This window comes from Oncorhynchus keta, chromosome 28, assembly GCF_023373465.1.
Source record: "Oncorhynchus keta strain PuntledgeMale-10-30-2019 chromosome 28, Oket_V2, whole genome shotgun sequence".
Classification (NCBI taxonomy): Eukaryota; Metazoa; Chordata; class Actinopteri; order Salmoniformes; family Salmonidae; genus Oncorhynchus; species Oncorhynchus keta.
In genome coordinates this window covers 54,394,312-54,412,117 of record NC_068448.1, presented here as the reverse complement: position 1 = coordinate 54,412,117, position 17,806 = coordinate 54,394,312, and the positions used below count along the sequence as shown (strand labels likewise).

Genomic DNA, 17,806 nt, shown 5'->3' with positions numbered 1-17,806 from the left:
ATGACCAAACCTACATGCGCCCCACAAACACAAAGCCTAACTCACTAACCCCCTTCTTTAATTTAACCTTTTCCCCCTGCAGATTTAACTGGATCTGGTCGTGTTGTACGTTTATGTATAGGATGCAGTGGGGAATGGGATATCATATTCTATGTATGGGGAATGTGGTGGGGATATCCTGTTGAATCTTTACTTGATGGATCTGGACTCAGTTTGAACCCCTATCCTATAGTCAGATGTGACCCATCCTTTGTATGACTAGACGATCTGACCTGCAACGACTAGAGAACTTGGGATGCAACCTATCCACTGGACTGCAGCTTAAGGCTTGGACAGAACCGATGCCTCAAATGACTCTTGCATACCCACACCCTCTTAGACCTTGGAGGAATGAGTTGGCTTAGAGATTTGTGATTGATGGGGATATAAATCTGTCTAGTTTGTGTTATTGAAGGTTGTTTCATTCTGGACTGGTCTGTCTGTCATAATGTTTGATACAAGTGGAAGACGAGTGAGTTGGGTGTAGGTTGTGTCCAAAATGGCAACCTATTCCCTATGTAGTGCATTACTTTTGACCAGAGCCCCATTGGCTCTGGACAAAATGAGTGCACTATATAGGGAGTAAGATGCCATTCTGGACACATTATTATCAGATTTGGAACAAGGAGGGGGGGGGGGTTTAGGGAATTCCCTGTTCTCTCAATCTATGTTCCTGTTTTGTACGTTCTCTCCTAGGAACAGGGGATCATTGCTTTAGCAGGAAACTATGCATGCATTCCTCTTCGCCTTGACTGTTTCACTATTTCCCTCCTTCCGTTCATCACCTTCCTTCCCTAGATTGTCAGTTCTTGTTCTTGTGCTCCATCTTTCTCTCTGTCTCTCTCACACCATTAACTGTGTAGTAGTAGCCGGCAGCACTGTGTGGACGGTGTACTGTTTGTGTTTGAAGGGCCGCTCCTCTCCTCGAAGGAAGGTAGAGCGAGGCAGGACTACATGACAAAGACACGGGCTGCGTCCCAAATTACCCCTATTCAGTTAGCTACTTTAGATCAAGGTCCATAAAGGCTCTGGTCAAAAGTATTGCAGTACATGGGGTGTCATTTGGGACACAGCCATGAGGTGGGCTGCCAAAGACTTCCATCCATATTTCACTCTGTCTCGCTCCCTCTGCTGAGTGAATGTCTGTTAGTTTTAACAACATGAAGGGAACTGGAAATGGCTGCATGCTTGTTTTTACTGGTGGTAATTGGCAGTCCTCTCCATCCTCGCTCTCTCTTCCTTACTCTCTCTCGCTCTTTTTCTCTCTACCTCTCCTGAACTGAAGGGATCTTGGCAAACCCGTCCCCCGGTCCTCAGTGTGACCCCCAAGGTTGAAAAATTGGCCCCTTATTTCTTCAGTGACAACACAAATACCCAGGAGACTTAACTGACCAAATGGATTGTTATTGTGCAATATCTCAGCCATCTGACTGATTCTATTTAACCCTGAAGGCACAGTGATGCTGAAACATTGGGGTTTTACTCAATAAATTTCTGAGGGTTTATATATGGAGTTCGACTTAAAAAATAAAAAAAAATCATATGTTGACTGGGGCCTAGCGCTATTGCCCAGTCCACACTATTCTATTGCAGTCCTGAACACATACACACTAGTTTGTACTTTGTACACAGCTACTTGGTCGTCTGTGACTGTCCTAATTGTCGGGTCAGTGAGAGACTACAGAGAGGAGTGTACAGGATCAGAGAGAAGACACTTAATGGACTCCACTCTGTGTCTCTCTCTCTCTCTGTCAATGGCTGAATGGTTCAGCCATATTCATCCACTGCTGACAGCATCACTTTCAAATAGTGGGCTTGATTTACAGTGCCTTCAAAGTATTCACACTCCTTGACTTTTTCCACATTTTGTTTTTACAAAGTGGAATAAAAATGTATTTAATTGTATTTCTGTCAACGATCTACACTAAATACTCTGACATTTGTACAAAAAATAAAACACTACCTTGATTAAATAAGTAGTCAACCCCCTGAGTGTCAGAATCACCGTAGGCACCGATAACCGAGTCTCTAAGAGCTTTCCATACCTGGGTTGTGCAACATTTACCCATTTTGTATTTTTATCTTAAATTCTTCAAGCTCTGTCAATTGGTTGTTAATCATTACTAGACAACCATTTTCAGGTCTTGCCATAGATTTTCAAGTCAAAACCATAACTTGGCCAGTCTGGAAAGTTCACGGTCTTCTTGGTAACCAACTCGTGTGGATTTGACCTCTTTTTAGGTTGTCCTGCTGAAAGGTGAATTTATCTCCCAGTGTCTGGTGGAAAGTAGACTAAACCAGGGTTTCCTCATGCTGTGTAATGTACATAAGTAAAAATACATTAACACAGTTTTTTTTGGTGTATTTTTACCTTTTTTATATTTTTGACAACTTTTTTACTTCACTACATTCCTAAAGAAAATCATGCACTTTTTACTCCATACATTTTACCTGTATTTTGAATGCTTAGCAGGACAGGAAAATGGTCCAATTCACGCACTTATCAAGACAACACATGGTCATCCCTTCTGCCTTTGATCTGGTGGACTCCGTAAACACACATCTTTTGTGAATTATGTCTTGAGTGTTGGAGTGTGCCCCTGGCTATCCACACTCCAACATGATTTATACTTTTGATACTTAAGTATATTTTAGCATTTACATTTAGACTTTTACGCAGTGTTTTACTTAGGTATTTTACTGGGTTACTTTTACTTGAGAAACTTTCTATTAAAGTATCTGCTTTTACTCAAGTATGACAATTGGTTTTTCCAACACTGAAAAATGTGGGAAAACAATTACCTTTTTGTCCTGAATACAAAGTTTTAAGTTTGGGGCAAATCCAATACATTACTGAGTACCACTCCTCATATTTTCAAGCATAGTGGTGGCTGCTTCATGTTATGGGTATGCTTGTGATCGAGCTAAGCACAGGCAAAATGCTAGGGGGAAACCATTCTATGGACCAAATAGACCTATCTTCTGTATACCACCCCTACCTTGTCACAACACAACTGATTGGCTCAAATGCATTAAGAAGGAAAGAAATTCACAGATTAACTTCTAACCAGGCACACCTATTTATTGAAATGCATTCCAGGTGACTACCTCCGTGAAGCTGGTTGAGAGAATGCCAATAGTGTGCAAAGCTGTCACCAAGGCAAAGGGAGGCTACTTCTAAAGAATCTCAAATATAAAATATATTTGATTAACACTTGGTCACAATCAAATCAAATGTTTGTCACATGAGCCGAATACAACGGGTGTAGACCTTACAGTGGAATTGTCACGCCCTGACCTGAGATCTGTTTTCTTTATATTTTGGTTAGGTCAGGGTGTGACTAGGGTGGGTACGCTAGTTTAGTATTGTCTAGTTTTTTTTTTGTATGTCTAGTTTTTGTAGGTCTAGGTGATTTGTATGTCTATGGTGGCCTGATATGGTTCCCAATCAGAGGCAGCTGTTTATTGTGGTCTCTGATTGGGGATCATATTTAGGTAGCCATTGCCCCTTGGTGTTTGTGGGATCTTGTCTATGTTTCATTGCCTGTCAGCACTCGTTTCTATAGCGTCACATTTTGTTTGGTTCGTTTGTTCAGTGGTTCATTCTTTCAATAAATAAGAATGTACGCATACCACGCTGCGCCTTGGTCTGATCCTTATAACAAACGTGACAGAAATGCTTACTTAAAAGCCCTTAACCAACAGTAAAAAAAATAGAAAATAAAAGTAACAAATAATTAAACGGCAGCAGTAATTTAACAGTAGCGAGGCTATATACAGGGGGTGGTGCGGGGGCACTGGTTAGTCGAGGTAATCTGTAGGTAGAGTTAAAGTGACTATGCATAGATAATAAACAGAGTAGCAGCAGTGTAAGAGGGGTCTGGGTAGCCCTTTGATTAGCTGTTCAGGAGGCTTGGGATAGAAGCTGTTAAGAAGCCTTCTGGACCCAGACTTTGTGCTCCGGTACCTCTTGCCGTGCGGTAGCAGAGAGAACAGTCTGACTAGGATGGCTGGAGTCTTTGACAATTTTTAGGGCCTTCCTCTGACACTGCCTGGTATAGAGGTCCTGGATGGCAGGAAGCTTGGCCCAACTGATGTACTGGGGACCCATGCCAAATATCTAATAAATGTCTCCTGAACGGGAATAGTATTTGTCGTGCCCTCTTCACGACTGTCTTAGTGTGTTTGAACCATGATAGTTTGCTGGTGATGTGGACACCAAGGAACATGAAGCTCTCAACCTGCTCCACTACATCCCTGTTGATGAGAATGGGGGTGTGCTCAGTCCTCCTTTTTCCTGTAGTCAACAATCCTCTCCTTTTTCTTGATCACGTTGAGGGAGAGGTTGTTGTCCTGGCACCACACGGCCAGGTCTCTGACCTCCCTGTAGATGGTCTTGTCGGTGATCATGCCTACCACTGTTGTCATCGGCAAACTTGATGTTGTTGGAGTCGTGCCTAGCCGTGCAGTCATGAGTGAACAGGGAGTACAGGAGGGGACTGAGCACACACCCTCTGGCCCTCCTGTTGAGGATCAGTTTGGAGGATGTTGTTACCTACCCATACCACCTGGGGGCGGACCGTCAGGAAGTCCAGGATCCAGTTGCAGAGGGAGGTGTTTAGTCCCAGGGTCCTTAACTTAGTGATGAGATTTGAGGGCACTATGGTGTTGAACACTGAGCTGTAGTCAATGAATGGCCTTCTCACATAGGTGTTCCTTCTGACTAGGTGGGAAAGGCCAGTGTGGAGTGCAATACAGATTGCATCATCTGTGGATCTCTTGGGGCGGTATGCAAATTGGAGTGGGTCTAGGGTTTCTGGGATAATGTTGTGTTGTGAGCCATGACTAGCCTTTCAAAGCACTTCATGGCTACAGACGTGAGTGCTACGGGTCGGTAATAATTTAGGCAGGTTACCTTAGTGTTCTTGTGCTCAGGGACTAGGGTGGTCTGCTTGAAACATGTTGGTATTACAGGGATAGGTTGAACATGTCAGTGAAGACACATGCCACTTGGTCAGCCCATGCTCTGAGTACACGTACTGGGCAAGCCGTCTGGCCCAGAGGCCCTGCTTAAAGGTCTCACAGCGGTTACGGAGAGCATTTGCACAGTCGTCCGGAACAGCTTATGCTCTCATGCATGTTTCAGTGTTACTTGCCTTGACGTGAGCATATAAGTAGTTTAGCTCATCTGGTAGGCTTGTGTCACTGTGCAGCTCGCCGCTGTGCTTCCCTTTTGTAGTCTGTAATAGTTTGCAAGCCCTGCCACATCCGACGAGTGTCGGAGATAGTGTAGTACGATTCAATCTTAAACCTATGTTGATGCTTTGCCTGTTTGATGGTTCGTCGGAGGGCATAGGGAAAGTTGGTCTCGCTCCTTGAAAGCGGCAGCTCTACCTTTTAGCGGAGTGTGGATGTTGCCTGTACTCAATGGCTTCTGGTTGGGGTATGTACGTACGGTCACTGTGGGAACGACGTCATCGATGCATTTATTGATGAAGCCATTTACTGATGTGGTGTACTCCTCAATGCCATCGGAAGATTCACAGAACATATTCCAGTTTGTGCTAGCAAAACAGTCCTGCAGCTTAGCATCTGCTTCATCTGACCACTTTCTTATTGACCGAGTCACTGGTGCTTCCTGCTTTAGTTTTTGCTTGTAAGCAGGAAATAGGAGAATAGAATTATGGTCAGATTTTCCAAATGGTGGGAGAGCTTTGTATGCGTCTCTGTGTGTGGAGTAAAGATGGTCTAGAGTTGATTATTATTATTATTTTAAAATATTTTTTCCCTCTGGTTGCACATTTAACTTACTGGTACGAATGATGTAAAACTGATTTAAGTTCGCATGCATTAAAGTCCCCGGCCACTAGGAGTGCCACCTGGGTAAGCATTTTCCTGTTTGCTTACGCCCGTATACAGCTCATTGAGTGCGGTCTTAGTGGCAGCATCGGTTTGGGGTGGTAGATCAACAGCTAAGAAGAATATACAAAACTCTCTTGGTAAATGGTGTGGTCTACAGCTTATCAAATTAATTGCATTGGTCACATACACATGGTTAGCAGATGTTAATGCTAGTGTAGCGAAATGCTTGTACTTCTAGTTCCGACAGTGCAGTAATATCTAACAAGTAATCTAACAATTCCACAACTACCTAATACACACATCTAAAGGGATGGAATAAGAATATGTACATATAAATATATGGATGACCGAGCGGTATAGGCAGGGTGCAATAGATGGTATAAAATACAGTATATACATGTGATATGAGTAATGTAAGATATGTAAACATTATTAAAGTGGCATTGTATAAAGTGACTAGTTATCCATTTATTAAAGTTGTCAGTGATTGGGTAGGCAGCAGCCTCTCTGAATTAGTGATTGCTGTTTAGCAGTCTGATGGAGATAGAAGCTGTTTTTCAGTCTCTCGGTCCCAACTTTGATGCACCTGTACTGACCTCGCCTTCTGGATGGTAGCGGGGTGAACAGGCTGTGGCTCTGTTGGTTGATGTCCTTGGTGATCTTTATGGCCTTCCTGTGACATCGGGTGCTGTAGGTGTCCTGGAAGGCAGGTAGTTTGCCCCCGGTGATGCGTTGTGCAGACCGGACCACTCTCTGGAGAGCGTTGCGGTTGTGGCCGGTGCAGTTGCCGTACCAGGCAGTGATACAGCCAGACAGGAAGCTCTCAATTGTGCATCATGTGATACTCTAACTCAGGTGAGCAAAACCTTGAGACTTCCAGTAGATTACGTGCATCGGCGGTTTACAAATATACATAGACCGGCACCCCTTACCAGAGGCCTCTGTTCTATCCTGCCGGAAAAAACGTAATACCCACCAGCTGTATGTTATTCATGTCGTCGTTCAGCCACGACTCGGTGAAACAAAATAAGATATTAGTTACTGTCCCGTTGGTAGGATGCACATGCTTGTAGCTCATCTATTTCATTATCCAATGATTTTACGTTGACTAATACGACCGATGGTCAAGGCGCATCACCCACTCGTCATCGAATCCTCAGATCCTCACTCAGATCTCTGTCCCCGATATCTCTCTTTCCTGCATATGATGGGGATGAGGGCCTTGTTGGGCGTCTGAAGTCAATCCTTCCCGTCCAACTCGTTAAAGAAAAGGTTTTTCACAGGTACGCAGTGAGTAATCGCTGTCCTGATAGCTAGAAGCTCTTTTCGGTGGCAGAAACATTTATGTACAAAATATGTTACAAATTACGCGGAAACACACACAATAGCACAATTGGTTAGGAGGTCGTAAGACTGCAGCCATCTCCTCTGGCGCCATTATCATTACATGATTCCATGTGTTATTTCATAGGTTTGATGTCTTCGTTATTATTCTACAATATAGTAAATATAAAAAAAACTTGAGTGTGTTAAACTTTTGACCGGTATTGTGTGTAGATAGTTGAGAAATCTATTTAATCCATTTTGAATTCAGGCTGTAATAAAACCATGTGGAAAATGTCAAGGGGTATGAATACTCTCTGAAGGCACTGTCTTGACAATTTAAAGTTGTGCACATGAGTGCATAGAGACCAAGGGAATCCAAGTCGCAATCCCAAGTTTTGTAGCCAATTTCAATGACAAAATTATTGGAACACTTTTGCTGTTCTACACTCTCAACACTGCCAAAACCATTGGATCAAGCTGACAAATGAGAGGAGAGAGACAGCGGGCAGACCCACACAGCTTTGAGAGATATCTGCTGACAAGATTCTCACAGGCACCCGCTGCTCAGCTGGCCGCAAGTCTGCCTGCCCAAATCATAACATCAAGTTCCCCAAACCACCCGTTCCATCATCAGGACTATTCAAGCCTGCTTACAACCTGGATAGATAAATAAACACTTCTCCTCTCATCCATCTCAGCTAAATGAGGAGCAGATTGGGGCCATGTCATTTTGTGGTATTAGTGATTTGTGGCCCTTGGAAGTGTTTTGAACTTAGCTTGCATGCTTGAGGAGATTTTGAAATGCGGTGCTTCCCCACTAAAACCGGAGGCATGTTTTGTTGTTTTTAGCCATCAGTGTGGCATGGGGAATGGATCTAGTCCTCCTTCATGACCAGTGCTCTGAGAGTCCAAGGCGGATCTAAAGTTTAATTTTCACTTGGTCTCCTATTGACATCAATGCTTGACTAAATTGAAATTTGACTTAAAGTTAATTGAACGATGACAAAGCGGACGACGCCTCTGTTTTGGTTAAAAGGCTGAGGGATGGGCCTGGAGATATGTAACCACTCTCAAATTCATAGAGCTATGGATGCAAAGACAGGCCATCATGATATCAAAATTATAGGTTTAACCATTTTCTTTACGGCTATACATTATTTGGGTGTTCTCTGCAGTGCGCATCACATAAAGTAATTTATATAAAAAATTAAAAAATCAAGATAATGATAGTTATCCAAACCATTCTATCCTTAGAGCAGTAAAAAAAACACAAAGATGAATAAATACAGAAAAGAGGCAGCAGCCGTAACCGGGAGACCCGTGATGCGGCGTACAATTTGGTTCTGCGTCGTACGGGTTAGGGGAGGGTTTGGCCGGCTGGGATTTCTTTATCCCTTCGTGCTCTAGCGACTCCCATGTGACTTCGGTCACCAGCTGGAAGGTGTTTCCTCCGACTGGCATCCGGGTTAAGCTGGCAGTGTGTCAAGAAGTAGTGCGATTTGACAGGGTCGTGTTTCAGAGGATGCGTGACTCTCGACCTTTGCTTCTCTCGAGTCCGTAGGGGAGTTGCAGCGATTGGACAAGACTGTAACTACCAGTTGGATACCACGAAAAAGGGGTGGAAGTACAACCAATAAATACAGAAGGCCTTTGAACCCAGTCTGGCAAAAATAAAATTGTGTGTAGGCCTCTCCCCCACATGAATCTATATACACACGTGCCATTGGCCACATAGAAGCTAAATATTTGTATCAGTATAGGTAGCCCTTTTTTATTTTATTCCAGGCTTCATCTAAATATTCTGCAAACGGAAATACACAATGGACAAAAACATTTTTCAGTTTCTCCTCATGGCTCAGCCACATAATGCCAAGGTATAACTGGTGGGCTTTCTGGAATAAGAGCAAGCATATATCGTGGTAGAAAGGGCAATAGAGGATGAAATGAGTTTCATTCTGTATTTCTTTGAGGTCATAGTAATTACATTTCACCACAGTCCTGACCTGTTTCAATATGCAGGGGCAATATCCCTGATCTTAATGTGCACATAGGGATCTCTTGCTTTTAGGAAGGTTGTACAGATACATCTCTCATGCATGAATTTATGATTAATCTACAACTATTTTTAAAAATGTTTATATAGCATCAGTTTAAATATCCATGTCTCCATTAATTAGTTTTCTGTACAGCTGTTCAGTCACACTGTTGAAAAAGGTCAGTCATTTCAGTTGCCCAGACTGCTATGGATAGATACCATTGTAAAACTTTACTGGCTATCCTGGCAATTGGCATACCCAACAGTCTATTCTGAAGTCTCACCATTAACTCCTTCCATCTCACCTCACAGGGTTCCCAGCCCATGTCCCAGTTATTGCAAGTGTAGGTGCAAACTTGTGAACACCTAAAAAGTAACGTACTGCTCTGTTATGGACATGTTTGTTTTTGAGACACCTCTTAGCACCCCACACCCCTGCTGGATAGTCCAGAACAGGGCACACGTGAGTTAATTTACAATTGCTAGTAAACTCAAGAATGTCTTCAACAAAACGGGGAAAACACTTTTCCTAGTACCTGGTTTTCTAAAATGTTTTTTTTTTTTTGTTGTTGTCTGGTTGATCATGAGTCACCATCTTTTGCACCAATTGACTGCACACTAAGATTTTCTGCAGGTCTTGTTCCGTTTCTGCCATCAAAAGGATACTTTGTGTTTCATATCTTACTCCAGTATTTAGCTGTTTAATTTCAAACAAAGTCGGTGATAAGGCGTCTTGTTTTACACACGAGGGTGTCGGAAACATTAACACGCACCCAAGCGATTGGTACTTTGTAAAGAGACTGGATTGCGTGATTACATTTCCCATCAACCCCAGTCTTTGACAAACTACAGGCTAAAAGCTTCCACTTTCCAAAATCAAAAGCTTTCTGCAAATCAATGAAACATGCAAAAGTAGGCTTGTCTTTGTGTGATCTATTTCTGACTATTGTACAGACGGGGAGGATATGATCCATTACAGGCTCTGGATTTACGAAAAACATGAATGTTATTAGCCTACTGTTGAGGATGGATGAATATAATTTATAGACCGTAGGTGGTTGAAAGGTGGATACAAATCTGATTCTTGCCATGTGATTTATTCTGAACTGTCAAATCGGTTTTATTTGGCCATAATTGGCTTTTAGACTATTTTGCGTATCTTATTGCTTGCTAGCTAGCTACTCTGACAGTTAGACAAGAGCATGTGGTAGCAACTCGCTTGTTTACAAACAAATTGGTGAATGTGCTAGAAAGCTGAACAGCCAGCTAGTTGACTGCTGCGGCTAGCCGAAAAGGACTTGTTTTGTAAGTTGGATCATTTTATACTTTTAGGCTTTACGTGTTCTTACCCTATGATTTTGAACATTCAAAGCAACTGGGAAATGTCCATGGCAGGAATTGTCACCATAGCTTGCTACACAACTTCTGTGTGATGGGAAGCACGAGCGCCACCACCAATCATCCGACACCACTGCACACACACCTGTCGTTACTATGACAACTAGCATAGCCAAATGACTGCTGTCTGAACAACACACACACAAATCTGATTTGGTCACTTGTAACTTGCTCTTTGTTCAGTCAGTATTCCATAGCTGATTTGGAAAAAACAAAACCGATTTTGAGCATTAAGGCCTGCAGTGTGAACAAGGCTTTAAGTGACTAAGGTCTGACTGACACACCGAATACCTGTTTGATTGAGTAGCTGCATACTGCACTGACTCATGCTGAGACACACATGCACACACCCCCACCTGGCCCTGCTCATCATTATCCTTGGTTCCCTGCCACCGTTGAGCTAACAGTTTGCCTTTTAAAGAAAAGCATTCACACACAAAATAATCGGGATACCAGATGTGTGTTTGTGTGAGTGAGTGAGTGTTTTGATACATGCTCCCTCCTGCTCACATGGGAATGATGTGTTGCTGTAGGACATGGTCCTATCCAAGCTTCATTAACACAACAAATCCAAACTCTTGAACTTTTAATCAATTTTACAGAACCATACATAGTAATGTTTGTATGTTTTGGTCTGCTACTTAGACTTTGTCCTTGACAAACTGTTGCCTGAAGATTAGGATGAAGTCCTGTGCAGTGTCAGATGCTTATGCAGTTTTCGTGCTTGTTTATCCACACGGTTACTTACTGCACGAGAGGGCTGTTTAAAACTTCTTTTTTTTTTTTTTTTAACAGATAGAGCTTGTGTCCCAAATAGTACCCTATTCCCTATTTAGTGTGTTCTGGTCAAAAGTAGTGCACTATAAAGGGAAAAATGATGTCATTTGGGACAAACACTGCTTGTGAGACACAAGAGGGCTGGTATTTCTAATGTGACTTAAGTAGACTTCTTACTCCATCCTTAATGATTATGGATAGTCCTGAATGAATCGTGAACAATGAGTGAGAAAGTTAGAGGCACAAATACCATTACCCCCAAGACAACCACTCACCATTACAACTGTCATGTGCTGAACAGTGTAGAGCAAAACAATTCTGTCTATTGCAACACTCACTATTGAGTTCCAAACTACCTCTGGAAGCAACGTCAGCACACAAACTGTTGGTCGGGAGCTTCACAAAATAGGTTTCTGTGGCAGAGCAGCTGCATACAAGCCTAAGATCACCATGCACAATACTAAACTTCGGCTCGAGTGGTGTAAAGTTTATATACACTTAGGTTGGAGTCTTTAACTCTTCTTTCAACCACTCCACAAATGTTTTGTTAACAAACTATAGTTTTGGCGGTTGTGTCATACACAAAGTAGATGGCCTAAGTAGTTTTTCCAACAATTGTTTACAGACAGATTATTTAACTTATAATTCACTGTATCACAATTCCAGTGGGTCAGAAGTTTACATACACTAAGTTGACTGTGCCTTTAACTTTAAACAGCTTGGAAAATTCCAGAAAATTTTGTTATGGCTTTAAAGCTTCTGATAGGCTAATTGACATAATTTAAGTCAATTGGAGGTGTACCTGTGGATGTATTTCAAGGGCTACCTTCAAACTCAGTGCCTCTTTGCTTGACATCATGGGAAAATCAAAAGAAATCAGCAAAGACCTCAGACAAAAAATTGTAGACCAAGTCTGGTTCATCCTTGAGAGCAATTTCCAAATGCCTGACGGTACCACATTCATCTGTACAAACAATGGCACGCAAGTATAAACACCATGGAACCACGCAGCCATCTTACTGCTCAGGAAGGAGATGTGTTCTGTCTCCTAGATATGAATGTACTTTGGTGCGAAAAGTGCAAATCAATCCCAGAACAAGGGCAAAGGACCTTGTGAAAATGCTGGAGGAAACAGATACAAAAGTATCTATATCCACAGTAAATTGAGTCCTATATCAACATACCCTGAAAGGCTGCTCAGCAAGGAAGAAGCCACTGCTCCAAAACCGCCATTAAAAATAAGCCAGACTTCGGTTTGCAACGGCACATGGGGACAATGATTGTCACTTTTTGGAGAAATGTCCTCTGGTCTGATGAAAGAAAAGTAGAACTGTTTGGTCATAATGACCATTTTTATGTTTGACGGAAAAACGGGAAGGCTTGCAAGCCAAAGAACACCATCCCAACCGTGAAGTACGGGGGTAGCAGCATCATGTTGTGGGGGTGCTTTGCTGCAGGATGGACTGGTGCACTTCACAAAATAGATGGCATTATGAGGGGGGGAAATTAGGTGGATATATTGAAACATTAAAGCTTGGTCGCAAATGGGTCTTCCAAATGGACAATGACCCCAAGCATACTTCCAAAGTTGTGGCAAAATGGCTTAAGGACAACAGTGAAGATATTAGAGTGGCCATCACAAAGCCCTAACCTCAATCCTATAGAAAATCTGTGGGCAGAACTGAAAAAGCGTGTGCGAGCAAGGAGGCCCACAAACCTGACTCAGTTACACCAGCTCTGTCAGGAGGAATGGGCCAAAATGTACCCAATTTATTTTGGGAAGCTTGTGGAAGGCTACCTGAAACGTTTAACAATTTTACGGCAATGCTACCAAATACACTCAATTAGTATGTAAACTTCTGACCCACTGGGAATGTGATGAAAGAAATAAAAGCTGAAATAAAGCATTTTCTCTACTATTATTCTGACTTTTCATGTTCTTAAAATAAAGTGTCGGTCTTAACTGACCTAAAACAGGGAATTTCTACTCTGATTAAATGTCAGGAATTGTGAAAACTGAGTTTAAATGTATTTGGCTAAGTTGTGTGTAAACTTCTGACTTCAACTGTATGCGTTTGTTATTTTGCCCATCTTGTTCTCTTCTTTTTATTTGCCCGTCTGAGATATGGCTTTGTCTTTGCAACTCTACCTAGAAGGCCAGCATCCAGGAGTAGCCTTTTCACTGTTATCGTTGAGACTGGTGTTTTGTGGGAACTATTTAATGAAGCTGCCAGTTGAGGACTTGTGAGAAAGGTCTTTGTTTCTGGCCATTTTGAGCCTGTAATCAAATGCTGATGCTCCAGATACTCAACTAGTCTAAAGAAGGCCAGTTCTATTGCTTCTTTAATCAGAACAGTTTTCAACTGTGCTAACATAATTGCAAAAGGTTTTCTAATGATCAATTAGGATTAGCTAACACAATGTGCCATTGGAACACAGGAGTGATGGTTGCTGATAATAGGCCTCTAAGCCCATGTAGATATTCCATGAAAAAAACAAATCTGCCGTTTCCAGCTACAATAGTAGTTTACGTTAACAATGTCTACACTGTATTTCTGATAAATTTGATGTTATTTTAATGGACAAAAATGCTTTTCTTTTAAAAACAAGGACATTTCTAAGTGACCTCAACTTTTGTCTGAGAGAGCGCTGGTACGGTAAACCAAAAATTATCAACACCGACCATACTAATCACCGATTGCAGGCATTTTGTTTATCGTTCATTAGGATAAGTAGCCAATACTAGAGAAATGTGAAGTTTGAAATAATATAAGTTTGCTTATGGGTGATTGATAATTGGACAATTGATGGCTACAACCATCAAACCAGTTGTTTAAAGGATAATAAACTGCTGCATATTGTTATATACTTATCATTCTATTTATCTCATCAATTCAGGTGAATTATTTCAATGTGGATTTTTTTTAACAGACCCCACTTAACCTCTGACCTTTAACCTGAAAGAAAAGCTTTGTTCACATCTGACCGTCTACTACAGGATAGTGAGTTGACTATTTGTGTGTGTCAGTTAGGTGTTGGCATCATTCCATGTGGGAACATTGTTTTCCTCTTTTTACTGTCCCTCTGCTTTGCTCTTCTCTTACAGTTGACCCATATTCCTCCTTTCACTGAGATCATTTTGATTTGTCAACTGAATCATGCATGCTCCTGGTATCAGTCGGAGTCCCTTTGTTGATTTGTTGATTCTTCTTAGGCCAGGGTCTTATTGGGCCTGGGACATGCAGACTTGGTCAGTGTCCCAAATGGCACTCTATTCCCTATATATTACATCACCCTTATTGGCCCGGGTCAAAAGTAGTGCACTATATAGGGAATATGGTGCTATAAGGGACTCTGACTGGCTGTTGTCCAAACGGGTGACCATAGGCCAACCTTTTCCTGTCACCGCCAAACCCAGTCTCCGCCCCGTGGCTTTGTGGGTCATGGTGGCTGTGGTTACTGGTGGGGAGCCCTGGCTGCCACGGGTTGTCCCAAACGGTACCCTATTCCCTTTATGGGCCCTGGTCAAGAGTAGTGCACTGTAAGTAGTGCGCTATATAGGGAATAGGGTGCCACTTGGGGCGCAACCAGGAACTGAGAACCGGCAGTTACTGTCTCCCCCAGTCTGATAGTCATGTGACTGGTTCCACTCCAACCCTGCCTGCCTCTCTCTCTCGCCCCACTCTGGTCCCATATGGCTGTGGAGGCTGTTTGTCAGAGGAACGAGATCTACAGCGCAGACACGGGCTCACTCAGAAGAGGGAGGGCATCATGAAAGGTAGGCTTCAGTGGCTCCGGATTGCCAGGCACAAAAGTCTCTTTTGGCCCCCTTCCTCTTTCTCTGTGTTTTGTCATATCCTCCACTGACATATCTGCTTGGTAATGCAGTGTAAATCCTCATTTATTTGCTGTGGTTACTCCGGGCGGGATGGAAAGGGGATATGGTTTGTGTAACTAGGTCAGAGAGGGGTAAGGGTGGTAGGTGATAGAGGGGGGAGGGGATGAGGGGGGAGGGGGGGGTGAGAGGTGGCTAGGGAAATTAGAGCGACGAGAGAGGGGAAAGAGCGCATTGAAACTTGTCAGCATTGAAACTTGTTCAGATAAGGGGCTCTGACACGCATGGCTCCCGAACACACTCTCCCTTTCTCTGTCCCCCTTTGTAAGCACCAGACTCTTCGAAGCCTTATCTCTTCAGTGTCTGTTTTGGGGGGTTGATGTAGGTTTGGGGGATTTATAGAATGAAATTGTTTTTGTGTGATATTCCTAATGCCTGTATCGCAGAATCAATTTTCGTTTTCATGAGCGTTTATGGCCGCGTGTTCTCATGCAGGTAGCCTAGCCGTTAAGAGCGTTGGGCCAGTAACCGGAAGGTTGCTCTGTCGAATCCCTGACTAGGTGAAAAATCTGCAGATGTACCCTTGAGCAAGGCACTTAACCCTAATTGCTCCTGTAAGTCACTCTGTGTAAGAGTGCCTGCCAAATAACTAAAATTTAAATTTCTTGTTCGCTACTGCGGTGCTGTGCACCTTTCCATTTACACCAGAGATCTGTATGAGCATCTCGTCATTCTATGTCCCCACCCTAACAATGGGAGTCGTTGTCCCAAAGGCGGGAAGGAAATCGACAAGCTTATGTTCAAAATAAGCGCATAGAAACACTTTGTGCTTATTTTTGGACTGATTTTGTTGAGAGTGAAACCTTCTCGCTTCACATCTTTCGCCCAAGCACCTACCACTCACAAAAACGGATGAGGTCACTTCTCCCTCTTGCTGTTTGCATTTGAGGTTTGGTCCAACAGAATTGGTCATATGGACACCAAAACACATGGGTACATTATTGTAATTTAATAGAGGAGAAGTTAACCTTTCAAACCATACCCTGTTTATGTTTCAACTCCTCAAGTTTCGTGCAGACACTACTAAAATGGATGTAGCAATGGACATTTCATTCTGTTTGTCACGTGTGCATTACGGTACTACGTATAGCTAGCGGTATTCAAAGATTTTTATACTAGCTGTTTTAGTCTTTTTAAATAACAAAAAAATAAAAAATACATTTGCAATAAGCATACAACTATTTATATAAGGAAATGGCAACTTGTTCCCATTCTGAGAAATAAGGTAGGCCACTTGATTTCATCCTCTGAACAAAGTGGACAGGCTAGCATGCTGGTCAAACAGTTGGAGACGGACAGAAATTTGTAACAAACTTATAATTTATATTGACAAACTTGAAACCCAGATCAGTGCTGTAATACAAAAAAGCTGGTAAAACAATTTATGGTTAATTTCACAAGCTCTGAATTCAATTAGATTATTGCTGTTTTAAATGAAGCATATTTTACATTTTAATTGCACAACAAAGCTTTAGAGAACCATTAAAATTGATGTAGCGTGACTCGCCCCAAAAGTTAGAAAAAATGTAGATATGAGTTTTAGGCCATATTGCCCAGTCCTAGGTTGGTCTGTTGGTTAATTTACACAGTCAGACTGACAGTTACTGTGGTTTGAGATGGGAGTTTCAGTATAGTGTTTATAAAAGTGGACTCTGGCCTCCCAAATGACAGTGGTCTAAGGCCCTTACAGTAACTTTAGCCAGCTAGATAAGTATCCTCCAACAATCCCTAAAGTTGAATTAATATTTGGCATGATGCCATGTTCATCTGCTTTGTGCAGGGTTTGCACAAGGTGCTTAAAGTACTTGAATTTGGCACTATGGAATTCAAGTACCGAGAGGTGAATCGAACTACCGACTCAGCCCGGACCTACAGTGGCAAGTAGCAGAGGGAGACCGCTGACAGTGGAAATTATTTTAACATCCCTCAACTCCTGTTGTAGTCAACAGACATCCCCCAATGGTAGCTCAAGAGCTCTGGCTATTAGCCAGGTAGCTAGCTAGAACTACCTAGCTAGAAGGATGAAGCTAGAAGCTAACGTTGAATGGGGGCCTGACCTCAGCATGAGCAGTTGACTGAAATTAAGCTAGCTATAATAAAAAGACAGGCTACAATAAGTTCTCATAACATAATACCTTTCCTTTATAGAGAGTACTGGTCTGCTGACGTAATTCGGCCGATGTGCGCTCAACCGGCCTCCGCGTCGTAGATGCTGGTGTTGATCCATCTGCTAGCCCCGGCCTGCTAGCTTCCTGAACACCGTGTCTCCCGCTCGCCTTATGTAGTAATCGACTACCGAAAGGCTCCCTGTTTCACCTTTGCTGCTCATTGGACCATATGATCACTCGGCCACTCAGCTGATGCCTGCTGGACTGTTCATTAACACAGTACTTAATTTTGCTTACCTGTCGGCCCCAGCCTTGAACGCAGGGCCTGTGTGTAGCTAACTGACCCTCTCTGCCCATTCATCGCCA

General features: G+C 42.6%; 1 protein-coding gene across 3 annotated transcripts in view; it reads left to right on the top strand.

Annotated features, from left to right (window-relative positions):
- Positions 1 to 17,806, top strand: part of LOC118361564 (supervillin-like) — a 138,948-nt gene that overhangs the window by 30,066 nt on the left and 91,076 nt on the right. The window contains exon 1 of one of the 3 annotated variants that reach the window (XM_052483267.1): positions 15,194 to 15,215. The exons of the other annotated variants lie outside the window; for them this stretch is intronic. Within the exon in view, the coding sequence (XP_052339227.1) occupies positions 15,209 to 15,215 (7 nt within the window). The 5' untranslated portion in view covers positions 15,194 to 15,208. Of the gene's footprint in view, positions 1 to 15,193; positions 15,216 to 17,806 lie in introns of those variants that run through there. 3 annotated transcript variants of the gene reach the window in all.